This window comes from Tigriopus californicus, chromosome 12 (genome assembly GCF_007210705.1).
Source record: "Tigriopus californicus strain San Diego chromosome 12, Tcal_SD_v2.1, whole genome shotgun sequence".
Lineage (NCBI taxonomy): Eukaryota > Metazoa > Arthropoda > Copepoda > Harpacticoida > Harpacticidae > Tigriopus > Tigriopus californicus.
The window spans coordinates 9,386,188-9,403,766 of record NC_081451.1 but is presented as its reverse complement, the minus strand read 5'-3'; the positions used below and the strand labels follow the sequence as shown (position 1 = coordinate 9,403,766).

General features: G+C 42.5%; 1 protein-coding gene across 10 annotated transcripts in view; it reads right to left on the bottom strand.

The window, feature by feature from the left end:
* Positions 1-819: 819 nt before the first annotated feature.
* LOC131892268 (calcium/calmodulin-dependent protein kinase type II delta chain-like) overlaps positions 820-17,579 on the bottom strand; it is a 22,807-nt gene continuing 6,047 nt past the window's right edge. For 2 of the 10 annotated variants that reach the window (XM_059242063.1, XM_059242064.1), the window contains exons 2-20: positions 17,092-17,160; positions 15,506-16,710; positions 12,001-12,095; positions 11,813-11,914; positions 11,452-11,506; positions 11,164-11,302; positions 9,548-9,650; positions 9,258-9,436; positions 9,020-9,142; positions 8,820-8,946; positions 8,221-8,313; positions 8,041-8,097; positions 6,656-6,694; positions 6,231-6,518; positions 5,026-5,103; positions 4,795-4,870; positions 4,488-4,585; positions 4,304-4,421; positions 820-2,834 (exon numbers count right to left, since the gene is read on the bottom strand). In XM_059242063.1, coding sequence (XP_059098046.1) covers positions 2,711-2,834; positions 4,304-4,421; positions 4,488-4,585; positions 4,795-4,870; positions 5,026-5,103; positions 6,231-6,518; positions 6,656-6,694; positions 8,041-8,097; positions 8,221-8,313; positions 8,820-8,946; positions 9,020-9,142; positions 9,258-9,436; positions 9,548-9,650; positions 11,164-11,302; positions 11,452-11,506; positions 11,813-11,914; positions 12,001-12,095; positions 15,506-15,567 — 1,956 coding nt within the window. In that variant the 5' untranslated portion in view covers positions 15,568-16,710; positions 17,092-17,160 and the 3' untranslated portion in view covers positions 820-2,710. Of the gene's footprint in view, positions 2,835-4,303; positions 4,422-4,487; positions 4,586-4,794; positions 4,871-5,025; positions 5,104-6,230; positions 6,519-6,655; positions 6,695-8,040; positions 8,098-8,220; positions 8,314-8,819; positions 8,947-9,019; positions 9,143-9,257; positions 9,437-9,547; positions 9,651-11,163; positions 11,303-11,451; positions 11,507-11,812; positions 11,915-12,000; positions 12,096-15,505; positions 16,714-17,091; positions 17,161-17,579 lie in introns of all 10 variants that reach the window. The other 8 variants (XM_059242065.1, XM_059242062.1, XM_059242067.1 and 5 more) reach the window with 8 other exon arrangements.

The following is a 17,579-nucleotide window of genomic DNA, read 5'->3' as shown; positions in this document are numbered from 1 at the left end:
GCGCTTCTGTTCAATACTGTGTCAAAAGTTGCATTCCAAAGAAGTCATCGTGGGTTGATTCTTAAAACAATGTAGATGACGCTAATGTGAAAACATTCTTAACACCATTGAAACCATGGTAGGAGGTCTAGAACTGCCGTTGTTTTAAAAATTGAATACGTAGTGATTGATACCACAAAACGGGTCAACGTGGCCTCGTCATCAACTAAGTATGTTGCCCCAAACTAATGGTTGCAATTTGTATCAAACTTGGCCGGGGAACCAGTCAGTAGCAGTAGCCCCTAAGACTAGATCTTTTTGGGGCGGAATTAGCCACCCCCGCACAGTGATGGCATTTTCGACTTTGAAGGGATTTTTACAAACTTTCTGCCACCATTTTATGCCAGGTGGTCAGAAGCGTCTTTTAATAATTTCCCATCCAAGATGTATCCTTACTGGCAAAATTCCACTTTGAAGGAATTTCTGCCGCTTTCTGCCACCTGGTCAAAAATGGCTTGTAATAATTTCGCATCCCTGCCCCCACCCCAATCTACGACAAAGTCATTTGTTATATACATTAAATTTTGTCAAATAGTTGAGGAGTTACTGAATGTCTTTTTGGGAAAATGGAACGTGAGAAAAAGAAAAAATCACGACCTGCAGTTTTTGTTCAATTTACGTACAATTTATTTTTCAAGGCTTGGAATAATTTTTGATGGTAAAGATGGTGGTTTACGTTAATGATAATGATGTAATAAGGATAATAATGATAGTGAGAATGGTTTCCATAATCATGATTATGATAAAGATAATAACAGTAGAACGACGAATCATATTGAGTAGTCTGAAGAAAGTTTTTTAATTGAAGGGAGGAATCAATAACATAATAAAGACATTAAATTGATATAACACAGTAACATCAATGACATTAATAAATTATCTGATCGGGATTGGACTTAACCCCACGGAAATGGGGATTTGAGAGGAGTAATTGATTTGCTCCATGATAGATTCCATTTCTTTTTAAAAACGTTGGGTTGTGGGATTCACAAAGGGAAGATTGGGGAATTTTGGAATGGACTGACCAAATTGAGGTCAAAGAAGTCCAAACTTTTTGTGTCAGATCAGGAATAGGATTCCAGAACTCGGCAATAGAAAGAAAAGAAGGAGTAGTAGTACTACTAGCAGTAGTAATAATAGTAGTATTTGGGATAATAATAATAATAATAATAATGGTGTAGTAGCATCTGGTCACAACGACAATCATAAGAAGTGTAATTGGAAACAACAGGAATAGGAGAATAGAGAGAGTGAGAGAAAGCGAGCGAGAAGAAAATCCGGTTTCTCCGATTCAGGGAGCCTGAATCTGGTCAACCCAGTCAATGTGGTTAGAAACAGAAAGAATGAATTTATAAGGATGTTCGGCATTTCTTTACCTTGTGTAACAGGGGTTTAGAGTTTCATTCATACTCTCTTTAGAAGTGTGTGTGTGTGTTTGTGTCATGTAAACGCCATGATAAGGAAAGTGGGTCGAGATGCCCGCTTTCAAGTTGAGGAGGGTTTCTTGTCGGTGCAGAGAATAATTAATCAAGTGTGCGAAAGATGCATAAAATAGTTTTAATTAGAGTTTCTTAGGAGTCGATTCAAAGCGAATCGGAGGCGTCCTCAAAACTCATGTCACAAAGAACATCCAGATAAAAAGAGCTAGAGAGGTTTATGCGCTGAGATGTCTTGGCTCAGACGCACGGAGAGAGTCAGCGCAAAAACTATTGACGAATTAATTGACTTGCATCGCATGAAATTGAGAAAGCGGATGAGAATTGGCGGCGAACGTTCTTGGACTTCCATACAACACTACCGGTTACTTGAACATCAAGGTTTAAAACAATGTTCAAAGGGACTGCTAAGCAGCCTAAAATTACGTTTGCTCGGGGAGAGAGGAGGAAGAAAGGCTTTGAATCGATATTTTGTATCACATGGGAGCTAGAAATATCTTCCTGAAGAGAATGGGGAGTAACCAAAGCCAGAACCGCTGGTTTTGAAACAAATTGCGATAGGCCTCCAGACGAACCCTGACACCAGGGCGGCCACCAATCAAAGAAAGGAGTACGTCGTCTGTGGTGGTGGGTAGGGTGGGGATGATGATAATAACATGAAGCACCAATAATGAATTTCTTTTCTTGGCTGGCTGTGGATCGCAGGGATATGGATTCTATTTTTTCTGCTTATTATTGTATGGGCATTTTCCTCGAGTAGCTTTCAAGAACTGACGTGAACGTGGTGGTGAAGGGTGAGCAAATATCATGAAAACTCGGGGATCAAAATAAGGCTGGTCACATTCAGTTTGGCCCATGATACATCAAAAATGGGGAGGAGAGGCGGGGAGTGACTGAGGTTCGTATATTTGCGAACAAAGAAGCATACGTAGGAGATTTGGGATACCACGGATCCCATGGAAAAAAACGAGTGATAAGATCCAATTTTGAACAGTTTCAAGAGAAAAGGATTGAAATCGGAGCAGGACAAACGGGGACGACGGGAAAGCTGTCCGAAACACTGTCGTCCAATCACCGCCCCTTTACAAATGACAAACATTGAATAACATTCCCCGTCCCCACGCCTACTAGCGGGATTGCTTCGAGGGACTCTGGTCACATTGGGTCTCCCGGGCAGCATTCTTCCGCTTCTGCCGAGGCGGATTATGGCCGAGGGGTGACCAATTGTCCAAGACTCACTGTGCCATTGTATAAGGGGTCGCTGCGCTGGATCGGTGGAAATGGACATTTAACCAACGGCCATCTCGGCGGTGCCAAACTCTCGTCTCTTCAGATTGTTGTGTGTGAGGAATGCCCGTCCTGGAATGAATAAATGCAATTACATTTGAGGCAACTCGTCGCGGGAATTCTCAGCTTGCTTAATCAAGGTGACCAATTTGATGATTGGGCAGGCTTTGGAAGCCGGAGTCTACAGCTGAAGCAAAGCTCTGAGTGACTAAAATGTTTTTAACGATGAAACAAGAGACAAGTCAGCCAGAGATTAAGGAAAATCTTTATCTTAAAACATCAAATCTTTTTCTTGATTTCAAGCGTCCTGAAATTTGCCATCTTGGACAAATGAAGTCAAATCTTTGTCTGGTCAGTACTAACAAATGCGGAAGATTGCAAGAAAATCGGGTAAATTTAAGAGAAAAGGGTGAAGTTTGCCTTTTACTACACATTAGTACCAATCAAAACATGAAATCCTCAGAGGACATGAACAAAACAAATTATCGCGAAGGAAATCGAAAATACTAAGGCCTGAGATGATTAATTTTGCTCTTGTTATGTTATTCAAGGCCACAAAATGTGTAACATTGCTATTAAGAAGTATATTTTGATGCAAATGTTCTATTTTAAAGCTACAAATCACAAAAAATATCTAATTTTGACAAAATATGGCGGACGCAGCTCAAACCTTCATCTAATTTAAAAAGATATATTTCCAACTTAAAAATTTATCGCTTTGTTTGATTGTAGTTGACCATTCCTCGGTTCTTGTTATCGTAGATCATGTTTTCTGGGGCAGAGCTAATAGGTGGCGTGTGGGTCAGATGACACCACTTTGTAATTCAGTGCTTTGTTTCTGACGCTTCAAAAGCTTAACTCGTCCCATCAGTTGTATGAAGGTCTATGCAACTTTAAGAGTGACCCAGAAATAAACGGAAAAGAATCTTGGCATGGTTTCAGATTTAATTTCAGGTCTCAACGATATGATCCATTGATGGGCCGATGTTCAGGGCTAATCTTTTTACTTTTAACGGGGAACTTTTAGCCTCGGATGTTAATCTGATTTGGCAAGGAGCTTAAGGCAATTCAAACAAAAGCAGTTGATTTATTTGCTATTCTAGATTTTCATTGAACGAATAAGGCAATCCTTCCAAAATTCGCATCCGCTTGGTTCGATTAAATTGATAGATTCTGTCCACAAGAAAAATTCTAGATTACGAATGTGTTTTGTTTAAACACTCCCGATTAATTTCAGTTCATGTTAAAAAAGATAGTTTTGAAGACCACAACGTGAACTCAGCGTGACGGAACTTGGTCGAAACTGCTCCAACGGCTAAATTTGTGGACTTTTCTAATTTCAAAATACTTTTAGCATAGATCCTTGAAGTTATCCATCAAGAGTCGAGATCAGAAAGCTGCAGGAACCAACAACAGATTGGCTTTTCTAAATAACTTTCTTGAAAGTTTCGTTGAACTATCAACCAAAAAGAAAGTAAATACTCCAGGCACCAAAATACACCGTTTCAAAAAGACGTTCTAGTTATGAAAAAAAATCTTACTTGTCGATATATTGTAGAACTTTGACGTAGGCCACAGAGGCGGCATCATCTCCAAGCAAATGAACGTGCGGATTCACTATGCTGACATTTTGGTGGGTGCGATTGGCTTTTGCTAACACTGAAAAAAGAGTCTCGAAAATTAGGGTTGCTTCCAATGCGATTATAAGCTCCATTCCTTCCTTACCATGATTATCAAAGTAGAATTTATGAAACTCTAATCCCTCGACAAGATGTCCGAGAGTCTCAGGCTCAAAGGCTGTTATGTTCGGGTCACAGAGTCGGCTGAAAGTATATATTTATAGTACCATATATTAGATATACTTCATAAGACTAACACTATTGTCCAATGCTTAGTTCAAAGTTTTTGGGTGCCATGTGCAGATTTAGAGGAGGCAAATGAGCTATAATGAGATTTCGTTCCAAAACGGCGACACGGACACGGAAATGAACAATGCCAAAGGTTGTGAGTAGAAGGAATTAGATATACATACGAGTAGGATTCAAAGTCTCCCGAGCTGATTGCGTCAAGGATGAGCTCAGTGCAGCGGACAACTTCTTGCTTTCGAGCTAAAATAAAACTCATAGGTTAACTACAAACTCAGAAAGATCTTTATTCTCCTTCGGCGTCGAATGACAAGTTGAAGGAGGGAGAATTAAATGTTTGTTATTTTTGCTTGTGATGCTTTTTCGTAGAAGATGGTGCATAGATGTGCATGTCTTACCTAAGGAAACTGGATCGCTTTGACTACCAGAGTTCCTCAATTGCACTGTACTACTTCTAACGTGGTTCATCTTGGCGTCTGCAAAACATAAAAAGATACAGGGCGTCAAATAAGAGGCGGACATTCACAAGGACGCGAGGTCGACAGATGCCACAAACTGCTGCTCTTGTCACGAAAACTCGAACCAAATACACACTTGACTAGGTTCAGTTGAGCTTGGATTGAAGTTCCGCTCATGGAACTAATATCCGATGTGTCCAAACTCTCCAAACCTAGTCAAAGGCCATTTTAGAGGAGTGGAGCAGCCGGAACAACATAGTCTGTAGTGCTGCATCTATCTTCCTCACGACCTTGCGAATAAGTGAGAGACCACATGGTTAGAGAATTTGAGTGAGATCACAATGCTCTAATGTTAATGATGAACTGGGATATCTCTCATGAAAAGATGAAACATCCGTCCATTGTGAGTGACTTCTAGCAACATTCATATGCTACGAAACACGAAACAGGAGAGGGTCAAGCCACAAGGTATGTTGTCAAATGGCATTGTAACGGACTTGTGCCACTTTGGTGGTGAGGTTAGTAAAACGCCAGGGATTGTGTAGTTTTATCTAGAAGACCTTAAGCCCCTAAAAATCAGAATAGGTACACGAAGAGAGCTGAATTTTGAATCCTTTCCTACTGGTATGGACTAAGGTCCAATATTTTGTTTGAAATAGATAAGAGGAGTGTGGAGCAGTTTTGGTCCAAAGTGATCAAGTGAATAGTGGGGAATCTAGTTTGACCTTATTTCAAACCACTTTGAAAACATCAACTATCTGTCTGAGAGTGAAAAAGCAAGATTTTTAAATAAAGCGCCTTTTTGTGTAAGGTGTCTCTTTTTGGCCATAAATGTGTGGGATAGTCTACAACTGTATATGTAGGACATCAATGGTATGAATTATGTACAATACCGGAAAATCGTTCAACCAGGGATTTGTGTTCATTCAGACAACAAACCTTTTATGACCCAAAGATACAGACTCTCAACACGTGTTATAAACCACGTGCTGGAAATAATTAGCAAATATATGAACAAGTTCCAGTCGGGGTCGTGTTTATCAATGTAAATGTGTTAAGAACGCCTCTAAATGTAACGCCTCTATGGACATGGGAGAAAACAAGAAATGGTCTCACTCATTGGCAACGCTGAATAAAAGGATTACTTGTGTTATTTTGAGCTATGGGTGACGGCCTGCTTGCAATCTGGTTAGCAATGCCACCTGCTGCCTTGGTCTCTTGTCCAAGCTGTTGTGGTTGTGATGACTGTTGCTGTTGTTGCTGTTGAGCTGCAGCTGCCAGCACTGCAGCTCCAAGTGGGTTAGCCTGCTTGGGCTTGTTTACAGCAGTGCCAAATCCGGCTAAAGCCTTGGACATGAGCCCACTGGTGGCAGGTGAGGGTACATTTTGAGTTATTTGAGCACTTTGTTCCTTCTGAGCCGGCGTACTGTGATCTGGGAGGGAAGATACAAAAAGAACAACAATACAACTAGCGCCCCTTGTGCATAGATTAGTTACTAATCAGATAAAGTGTCTCCTAGGCTCTAGGTGCCATACTGAGTTAGGGTATTAAAACGATTTCCTTCTTTACTTTTGGGTTTGAGATCAATCTCCTCTTCCAAGATTTCCTCTAAAATGAATCAAGAGAAAATAAGGTAGTAAGTTCACGTTTTACCATTGTCCATGTGTTTTTGGCTTTGATTTATTGGTAAGCTGAATGAACTGATAACTGAAGGAGAGCGACGCTTACCTAATTTCCCACTGAGGCCCACTATTTCGCGCATTGAATTATACACATTAGGTCCAGCTTTCACTTGGGATGCAGCCGCCATTTTCTGATCATTCCCTGACGTCGCACCACCAAAAATGCTACTTCTCTACGTCTACTTTCTATCGCGGTGTCACTACGGCACTCTACGCAGACAAAGTTGAGGTAAAATGAAGATGATGATATTTGATAGCAATCCTTCTTGCTCTTCCCACACGATTTTTTGAAGGAATGCCCGTCTCACCCCACCTGGAATGCCTTAGGAACTGATTTTTCTTTTGTGCATTCAAGACCTTCACCTTCAACAACATTTTTTCAAATTGATGGGCAGACCCTAAGAACAGAGATACAGAGAGGGCACTGGATGTTCAAGGGCATTGTCTCGCCTCCTGACTAGGCTGTCCTATATCTCAGGAAAATTTGAACACCTTGTAGAGCATGAGGCTAGCCCACGGTGTCCTTCATATCTGACGAAACTTTCTCATTGCTGAGCTTCCCGATTTGATGGAGACCTACTCGTCAAGTTCCATTCGTCCAAGCCCCTAATTACGTTTTAAAATATGAATACATGCAACCACCGAAAAGGGTAATTTAGTTCCGACATCAAAGGGAGAGATTCAGTCCGGAAAGGGTGTTATGGATCTACACAAGATGAAGGGGTCAAAAGCGTTTTGGAAAAGGTCGATTGTCAATATTTCAAGCAATCATCAAGAGCAGCCAACGCCTTCGTATCTCAGGATGAATATGTATTCAAGGAAGAAGCTCAGAGTGACCTAGGAGTGGCGTGAAAAATGATACCCCCGAAGCGGTCAGACTGATCTGGATTGGCAAAGAGCGAAGATGCAGGGTTATTGTACAAGAGATGCAACAAATTCTGTCTAGTGGCAACTCTATGTCTACAAGTACAGTACAGTAAATCCCCCACTCATCCCTATTGAATCCAAACTATAGTGCGAAAAAACATAAAACAAGTCGACTAGTCGGTGTGAAGCTACGCTTTGCAGAAAATAACCATTTGGTTCGAAGGATACTGCTTTGTCGAAGTTTCGTGACGTTTGAATCGATAGTTCCTCGAAATGGAAACAAAACCATCTAGATTTAGAACAATCTAACAAAGAAACCCTAGGGATGAGTTTGGGAGTGTCATTCACCACTGCCATGGTCTAAACGCCGAATGCAATCCCCGACAAGAAACTTTTGTGCTTTACCTTCAGTACCATCTCGTGCTATGACAGTGGACGAGCGATCAACACCTTTCTTATCATCTATAACGGGGAAAGGGATTGATATCATTTTAAAAACACCTTTAATCCACCCAAAAAATACCTCTTCTATCAAGGATAAAATCATTGACTTGTCTTCCCTACTTATCAAATAAGCAACCCTACCTTTTGAGTCGTCATCTTCCAATGTGGTGGAGCTATCCGTAGACTCCTTGACTTGAGAACCATCTGATTTGCCCTTGCTGGCAATGGAGCGAGCTGAAAAACAGTTTGAGTGTTATCAGTTCACATGATATGACTAACGGGTGTTACTTTATGCCTTTACTGCCTGAGTACTCCTTGATATCTCTGATACTCTAAATAAGTTTGCATTGTGGCCAGTCTTATTGCCTAGGTTTAGAAGAGGGTAAAAGAGGGAAATAGAGGGAGAGAGGGTGCGCAACTTTAATTGGTTCCCACAAAAACCTAGTCATTAGACGCCCTTAAGGTTACATGTGTCAAACTTTTGGGTGATTACAGCTACGGTATCATGTTTCTTTCATACTACAAAGGTGCCTTTTCGATCATAACTTAGTCACCAGTAGATCCAAAAGAACCTTTGGAGCCGCCTGAACCCAAAGAGATATGTCCGAACGAGCCTAAAAAGGTTTGGAAACCATGTAAAACACGATTGGGTTGTGGTCAACGCCAGTCATTTGCTAGAATCACCGATTCTCAGAGGTATAATAGTCAATAAGTCATTTCGAAGAGAAAGGCGCCCTTACTGGAAAAGTTCCTGGAGACCAACATGGTGGTCAAGATAGCTCCCTTGAGCTTGCGACGGGCATTGAACTTCTTCAAGCAATCCACCGTCTCTTGACGGTGTACCACAGAGGCAACCCGATCTCGGTTCTGCAATCACAAAAGCATAATTACGATGATAGTCCTTTTTTCCGATGGTAATACTCCTTGTGAGATAACTTACGCAGATCCATGGGTGCTTCAATGCCTCCTCGGACTTGATCCTCTTCTGGGGATTCACGGTCAACATTTGGTTGATCAGGTTCTTGGCCTCCGGAGTAACCGTGTCCCACTCAGGAGACGGGTACTGCAATCAAAATGATAAGACGCTAAAAAAACCTGGTTTCTGGGCACTTGAGGTTGTCATCAAGACCTGTCACTTTTCCGTTAACAAGTTGGTTGAAGCGCGGGGTAGTACTTACATCATAAGCACCAGCTTTGATTTGCGCATAAAGCCGGTGCTGATCCTCATCCCAAAATGGGGGATAGCCGACCAAAAGGATGTATAGAATGACACCGCAAGCCCAAATGTCGACTGCCTTGCCATAAGGCTCCTTCTTCAACACCTCTGGAGACAAATACCCCGGAGTGCCAGCGAAACCTGGAACGTCAGAGAGTGAGAGAGCCCTTCATGTCAAGACCAAAGTGCCAAACTCAGTTAGGAGGTCTTGTCTGCAGTGTCTCCTTTCATTGGCAACATTCTGCAACTTACCAAACCATGCTTGCTGGTCACCCTGGACTTCAATGGCCAATCCGAAATCAGCAAGCTTGACGGCTGCCCCCTTCTGCTTGCTGGCCAACAAGAGATTTTCAGGCTAAAAGGAAATGAAACAGTCATGTTTCAGTATTGGATGGAAATTATTGGAATTTAGCTCACACTTGCAGAGTTTGGCCATTTACTATTTTTAGAATGGCATGCTTGTGAAGCTTTTGGATTTGGGAAAAGAGCTCAGCATCTCCTCCCCCATCTCATAATGTGCGTTAGTCATGAATAATCCAGTTATGAAAGTGACAGGTTAATTCAACGGAGGCATCACTTCTGGTCGGAAAAAAAATCAAGAAACCAACTTTGGATGTTGGTTGAAGAAGGTGATGGATCTCTCAAAGGAATGTGGCTTCCCCATTGTGAATGACATGTTTATTAAATTTGCCAGAAACAAACAACAAAAATCAAATTCCTCAGATGCCTGAGAGCAATTGTAAAAAAGTGCCTTTCATCCGAGGAAGAGCTCTGGCATTTTGGAATTGAAATCCTGCATTGATCAAAGGCAGATTTCGTTTCCTTGGCGCTGTCTCGTTGAAAAATAAAATTGAATTCCCTCAACCTTGTACCTTGGACGGACTTTTAAGGAAGGCATTTTCTAATTGAAACTTATCCACCTTCAATCTGCCTATTGTTGAAGGTTAAGTTTTGTTGAGTTTAGGTAAGTGAGCATTTTCAAACCAAGTGAGCCACTTCCCCGAAATTGTTCTGGTACTTTCCTTTCAAGTGGAAAACAAGTTGTCCCCTTTCCTCTAAAGCTTGCGGTATCAAAAACCTAGATAGAAAAACTTGGGAAGGAAATGTTCCTTGGTGGGTCGTCATGGAGCAAATTTGAGCTTGCTTCCATTCCAGAAGACATTATTAGTTCAGTCTATGTTTGAAGAGCTGGATTGACTCGAGAACAAGGGACGTACAGTGGAAAGAAGAGAAGTAAACAGTGAGGCCGTTCAGTCAGTGGTCGATATGCCAAAGACCTTCAGAGCAAACTGTTGCTTTCCTTTGGCACAGTGAAGGTCACCAAGGCACAGCGAAAGAACGAAGGAAAGAAGGAAAGAAAGAAAGAAAGATCGGCAGAAGGAAAGAGGGCAGTGCGTGAAAGGCGTCCAAAGGGCCACCATGTGTACGCTATATGACCCTGGGAAGCGGAGCAAGCGGCAATTGGTCTTAGAGCTACGTGGATGGAGAGGAGGTAATTATTGGAGTAGACCTCTCAAGGTGCAGGATGTTCCGCTTGTCTCTGCAGAATTGCGATTGGAAATTGTGATCGGATCACCTCCCGGTTGTCCTTGGGGACAGCAATTACGTCTTTGAAATGAGTCCCCAATGGCAGATGCAGTTGATGCGGGTGGAGGATCATTGTAGTGAGCTCCAATCGACTTGGAGGTCTACTCCCGACCGAAAAGACTGGTTTGCAGGTTCTCACTCCTTGTGTGCGAGTGTCAAATTATTTTCCTTGAGTAAACTTGGGTTGGAGAGCGAAATTGAAACCCCTTTTTCTCGGCCTCAAGCCATCCCTTCTAACCTGGTCCATCCATGTACATTGTTCTTGTGTTTTAGTGTTTTACCTTGAGATCTCTGTGGACAACGCCATTTTGATGGCAGTGGTTAACACTCTCGAGGATCTGTTGAATGCAATGAGATGCATCGGCTTCTGAGTAGAATTCTCGAGCCACGATATCTTCAAAGAGCTCTCCACCGGTCACCCTGAAAATAAAATCCCAAGGGAACCGCTTAATAACATTGCATGATGAACACGAACGAAAGCGAGCTTTTATTTTTCATAAAGAGCAAGATTAGGCTCCTTGTCTCTACTTAATGCTCATCCTAATGGATACGTGAACGTCATTACTTACAGGTCGAATACCAAGTAATGGAAATTCTCCTCTTGGATACTGTCGTGAAGTCGGACTGAACAGAGATGGAAGGAGAAAGAAACCTCGTTAAAACATTCTGGATGGGTGTGGCCGGGTCAGAAGATCGCCGACGAACACATGACCTGTCCCAAAATAGAGCCGCAAGAATATCTTACATTGCCGACCAAAAGATCGCCAGAAAGTTGCGTGAATTGCGTGAATAGGCATGCTTCTCAATCGAAGCAGTACTGGTACAGTTTTCCTGGAAAAGTCTGGAAGTTATGGCAATATTTCGATGGCAATGGATAAGTCGGCGACATTTTTTGGCCACAGAGACATAATTTGCCGGCGATGTTCTTACCTAGAGCTCTCGATTGGTTAGGATGGTAGATAAAGTTTTTACCTATATTTGGGTGCTGCAGTTTTCTGCAGATCCGAGCCTCTCGTTCCAATTTCTGGAAGTCTGTAGAGAGAAGAAAAGAAATACATTCGTATATTTGGAGTCCATTCCTTATTGATCACATGATCAGCATTGCATTCCAAACTCACCTCTGGCAGATAATTTCTTGGTATTGATGATTTTGGAGGCGAATTCCAAACCAGTCGCCTTTTGAACACATCGTCTGACAACTGAGAAGGCACCCCTGAAAGGTGGATCAAATTGAATGACATCCAAGTTCTTTTTTTATTTCTCAGGACTCTCATATGGTTCTAGTTCAACTTGAATGATATTGATCGAGTTACAATTTTTGGATGGCTCAACAAGTATTTTCTGCCCTGTCTGCCCGACTCCTGAGGTCTCTGAGTTTTAGAACCACGTGCCTCATCAACTGACTTTTTAGGAAGTTCAAAATAGGTACAACATTTTCATGCTTAAATAAGAGGTTGTGTACCTTGAGACGAACACAATGGCCTCTCACATTTCTCTTCCACAGTTTGTGTCTATCAGGCTTTTTGTGTAGTGTTTCCAAAATATTTGGTTTCCCATCAAACCAAATAACCAAATTAATCATTGATATCTATTTGGCCTTGTTTTTATAGGCTTCCTCGAAATCGAAAAACTCCTTTGTGATTCAAGCTTGTAGACTGATTTGTAAGGGTTTCTTGGAGAGTTAGAAACAACTTTTGTGCTCCCATTAGCTTTGAAATGGTCCGGCAATAGAAATCTTTCTTGCAATAGGTCTTTTTATTGCAATAATGAACTCTTTTTTATTTTAGCAGTTATTATTGGTCAGATTATTCTATCTATTTTAATTCAATAGAAAGAGTCCCAAACCAAACCAAACACTTAAATGTGTTTTATGATTTAATATCTTTTAATTGTACATTTGTAGTCATTGTTAACATTTCTTAACTATACTTGCAATAGGTCTGTTCATTGCAAGAATGAACTCTTTTTTATTTTAGTAGTTATTTTTGGTCAGATTGTTCTCTCCATTTTAATTCAATAACTAGGGCCCCAAACCAAACACTTCAATGTGTTTTATGATTTAATGTTTTTTAAAGTGTACATTTGTAGTTATTATTGATATGTCTTAAATAATTTAATTCATTTTAATCCAATAAATTCAAAGGATGTTTAAAAAAAAACAAGCATTAAAAGAGAAAACACGTTTGGTTGTTTGGTTTGGAATCACTAAGTTGGGGGCATTATATATATTTCGACAGCCTTTGAAGGAGTTCGGGCACAAAGGAAAGGGTCTTTTCGCATGCAAATACTTAAATGGCTCCACAACAATGGACGTAGGGTTGAATTTCTCTCTTCAGTATGGTATACAAGGGCCATTAATCTTGGCTGGACTCCAACATGTGGATGGTTTTGGGTATATTTAGGCATCACATAAAATTGCTTTGAGGAATTGAAAACTTCCCTGAATTTGAACCCCCAACAGTTCCCTTTTTTTTGATTTGGTTTAATGGTGGATCCCACTTTCATGAGTGAAGGTGCTTGCAAAAAGTGCAAGGCCAAGAACTCGCTGAACCTTTTGCGGCAGAACCACTTTAATAGGGCTTTTAAGACCTTGAGGGAAGGTCCCATTTACATCCGTTTCAGCCGGAGTAAAATCTGGATACAATCTGAGTGGGTTCTTTCCGCATCACCCAGGAAACAACCTGAATACTTAATGAACGACCTTGAGGTCCATTTCGAGGATCTCTTTCGCACTTTCACGACTTGTATTGGCCTTTTGCTTCCCTCTGCCCCTTCCGTCTGCCTTGAAGGCTGCGGATTGTCCACATCAGTCAATAGACGTCTCCGCCCGAGTCTAGTTAATGTGTGACATGAAATGGGACTTCCCGAGGAGAAAGTTGTTCCCCATCATTTCCTGCACACACACACACACACACACACACACACATCTCTCTTCTCTTTTCTCCCTTCTTTCCACACCGGATTGACTTTAAACAGCCAGATCTAAATACTGGACGGGAATTCATTGGCAATATATTCTAAATCGACAGATAATACCTGACCTTCAGTACTAACCTATTGAAAAGGTTCCCCCCCCCCCTAACCTCGTAATTAACGGTAACATCATTATACCATCAATTTTTGCCCACATGTAAGTGGAGACATATGGACATGGGTTAATGAAACAAGAATTGTTGTGTTGCAAATTTGTTCGAGCCATAAATTGTAGAACCATTGCTTATACAAATCTAAAATTTGTCAACCTTTAGGCGGTTCACGTATCTGGACCGTGATGCAAATGCAGCCAAGTTTAAAAAGGGAACATTTTCAGTCCTTATCAGGTTCTTTATCGACTTGTTGTGCCGCCAAAAACAGTTGCCCTTGCCACGGAACTAGCCAGTGGGAAAAAGTAACCCACGTAGTAAATATTGAGTGTGTTTGAGCTCTCGCTCTAGATATTTGGGGGTCTCTAATGGTTTTCTTTATGTTGCATATGAGCTCGACCAGATCAATCTTATGATTGCCCTCCCCCCAGATTCCCAGTGTTCCCAGTGTTGGCTTCATTAACAAATCTCTCAGACGCGCCCAAGATGTTTCCAAAAGCATTCTGACGGTACACGGACTGGAACAATCAGCTATTGCTACTCCTCCAGTACAATCCAAGTAACCCAAGAAGGTCGGTTGTAAAGAATTACAGACCTGATGATGACCCCTGGTCCCGTTGGTAATTAATTTGGTGACCCTCTCTAGGGATCCTAATTCATCATTGGATCTACAGAACTGTTTGCTTGCTCCCTCCAAGGGCAAGACCAATATTTGGACAGGAACGTCTTTGGAACATCTCTCGAAGGAGTGCAGCTCTGAGAGATCTTGCTGTTTGATTCACTTCAATTGAGGATAATGTGAATGCTTGAAGCTTCTGCCACAGAACATTTATCCCAAGATGACCCAGAGAGCCAAGGGGACAAATGCAAGTCGACTTTAGAGAGTTAAGTGCATTTTTGGACATTTTTGTTTGACTAACAAAATGCACAACCCATGCAAATAAATGCCTTTGATTAGTGACAGCTCAACATTAAGAGAAGACATGTTGTGTGTACAACCGCTTTATGTTCTGCATCAGACCACATGGACGTCAATGGGCGGTTGTTTGGCTGAATCGACAGATTCATTCCTTGGTCTTTTCTACTACGATGATTAGTTGGCATTGCATTTCTATTCAAATTGTTTTGATGAATCGTTCAAAAACGTTGTTGCCACGTCTCTCTTGTGAGCATCTACTCTGTGATGTTATTTTTTTCTCCTCTTTCCCCAATTTGTTATTGATTCCTTCCTCGCAACCAAAACATCTTTTCCATCCATGTAAATCAATAGAGGAACACTCTTCTAAGAGTCACAGTTTGCTTGCCATAAGCGCCATTTTTTGACTCCAACGGGGGACACGAAATTGATCTTGGTCGTTTTCACCCTCTGATTTGAGTTGCCAAAGCTAACATGTGTTGTTGTAAGCCTTGGATCCATGACCTCTCTCCAATCATACAAAAATGCCCCGCATAATCGTGTTTGTGTAAGAGAACATGTGCTCTGCCAAGGTAGTCTACATGCATAATCTACGAATATTTGAAACGACGAACAAAGGCTTACTTTCCAAGCTCTTCTTTGAGTTCGTAATTGTCGGTGAATTTGGTCGACGGATTTTGAGCCATCTTCACGGGTGGATTGGGATTCGCTCTGGGGCCTCAATCAATCAATCAGCTCTTGAACGTACTTTCCGTTGACCAACACCCCAATTCGAAGAACAGGGATCGAAGAGTTCGTTCGGGAGACACGGTCCGATAATGGAGCACTTTTATATGTTCCTTCACCGTTTCTTTGTCGCGTTCTCGTAACTCCCCAAAGCGAGCTACCTTATTCAAATGACTGCAAGGAAATGGTCGGTAATGCTTCCAACAACCTTCAAGGGCTTCTTCGTCTTCGTCTTCCTCTCCTCCTTGGTCTTGGTGCTCTAATTTCGGGAAATGAAATGTGAACAACGTGTGTCTCTGCCAGTCTAGGTTGGGTGCGTGGATCCGTAGGCCCGTCCGTTGGTGGGGGATATCGGAAGCGTTCCGGACCAAAAGATCACCCTGGGACGTGGGATTGGGTTTCACACTCTCACTTGCACTTGCACCTGGATTCGAGCCCAAGAACCTCCCTTGGTTGAATTTGATCTCCCCTGCTCCAGAAAATGGTTGTTCAGTTCCCTGAAGGTGCTACTTGCTGATCCCACACTCCTGTCTCTCTGAACAACCCAAGGCTCTGTTCGTCTCGTCGCCGTTGATAGAAGGATGCCTGGGCGGCAGCTCGCCGTACGTACTTACATACACACACTCACTCGCTCAGTTACAGACCACGAAGGCCAAGGCAGCTAGTCCACAAAGGCCTGCACTACGAGTTCGGCTTGGCTTCTCCTTCTTCTTCTTCCCCTTCAACTTCTCCTTGGCCTCGCCGTCTCCCGGCCTCACTCCCTTGCTCTTGCAGGCCAAACGGATCCGCTCATGTGCAGTTGAGCACTCCTCCTTGGAATGGTGGTGATGGTGTGATGGTGGTGAGAGTGGAGGGGATGGTCGTGGAACACTTTTCCCAGTCGGTCTTTTGCTTTGGCTGTTCCCTCAAAAGTTACCGACCACAAACGACGGCGGCGACAACGATTCCAGGCACTCCTCAGACGAACGTGCCGCTTTGGGAACGACCGCTCACTCGTGTTGCTGTTGAGCGATGAGAACAGAGGCCAGGGATAAAAGCTACTGAGTTCCACTTGGTGGGATGGAGGTCTGTCTCCCTTCACGTCTTTCCCTCCTCCTTTCAAGCTGCTATGGAGAGAATGAGAGAGAAACAGAGAGAAGCAAGTTAATAGGGAAGCACGAGTGCAGTGGCACTTTCTTTTTTGAAGGCTGTTGAAGGCCACAAAACTGAACTGGCATCAGTGTCGCCAAGTCATGAAATGGCCAAGGGCAAGGGAGCTTGAAAATGTACTCTTTTTTTGGCTAGGAAGTCATCTCGCCATTGTTGGAGGTTGACCGTGCGTCCGGGAGGATTCTGGACCAATACGATTTCCTATGACCAGGAACACTGATGTTACTGGCATTCAGTGGAGAAATGGACCGCCTTGTCTTGTCACAAGCAGTTGCTCTTGGATTCAGTTTCTTACATTCCCGTTCTGTAAACTGAAAACTGAGAAACAGACTTACAGCTGCGATTGGCTCGGCTCATGGGATCCTGAGGGATGCTGTTCCACGGATCCAAAACGAACGCCACACCTGAAATACAAAGCAGGTTCTCTGACTTGCATGCTTCCCAAATTGTCTCAAGGCTGGAGCACTTTCGAGGCTATCGCCACTCAAGGTCATTGAAGTCGTTAAAAAGAATAAAAGAGGATAGAAACATGGGCCATGGAAAAAAGTTTAATGACCCAAAAGTTTCGAGCTCAGATGAACTCGCATCCCTGGTTGGCTCCAACTGATCCTTGTGGTCAGTCCGCGAACTCCGTACGAACATTCACCCACTACATACATGTAGACCCTACATTCCCAAGTGAGGAGCGAGTGAGTGAACCCGCTTCTAGCGAGGGCTAGTAGAAGCTTTCCCGCCTGAGAATAAAGAATGTTAAAATATGCCTTCCATTCCACCGCCTCCTGCATGGCCCAAGAGGCACACCAGGGGAGGGGGCTCACCCTCT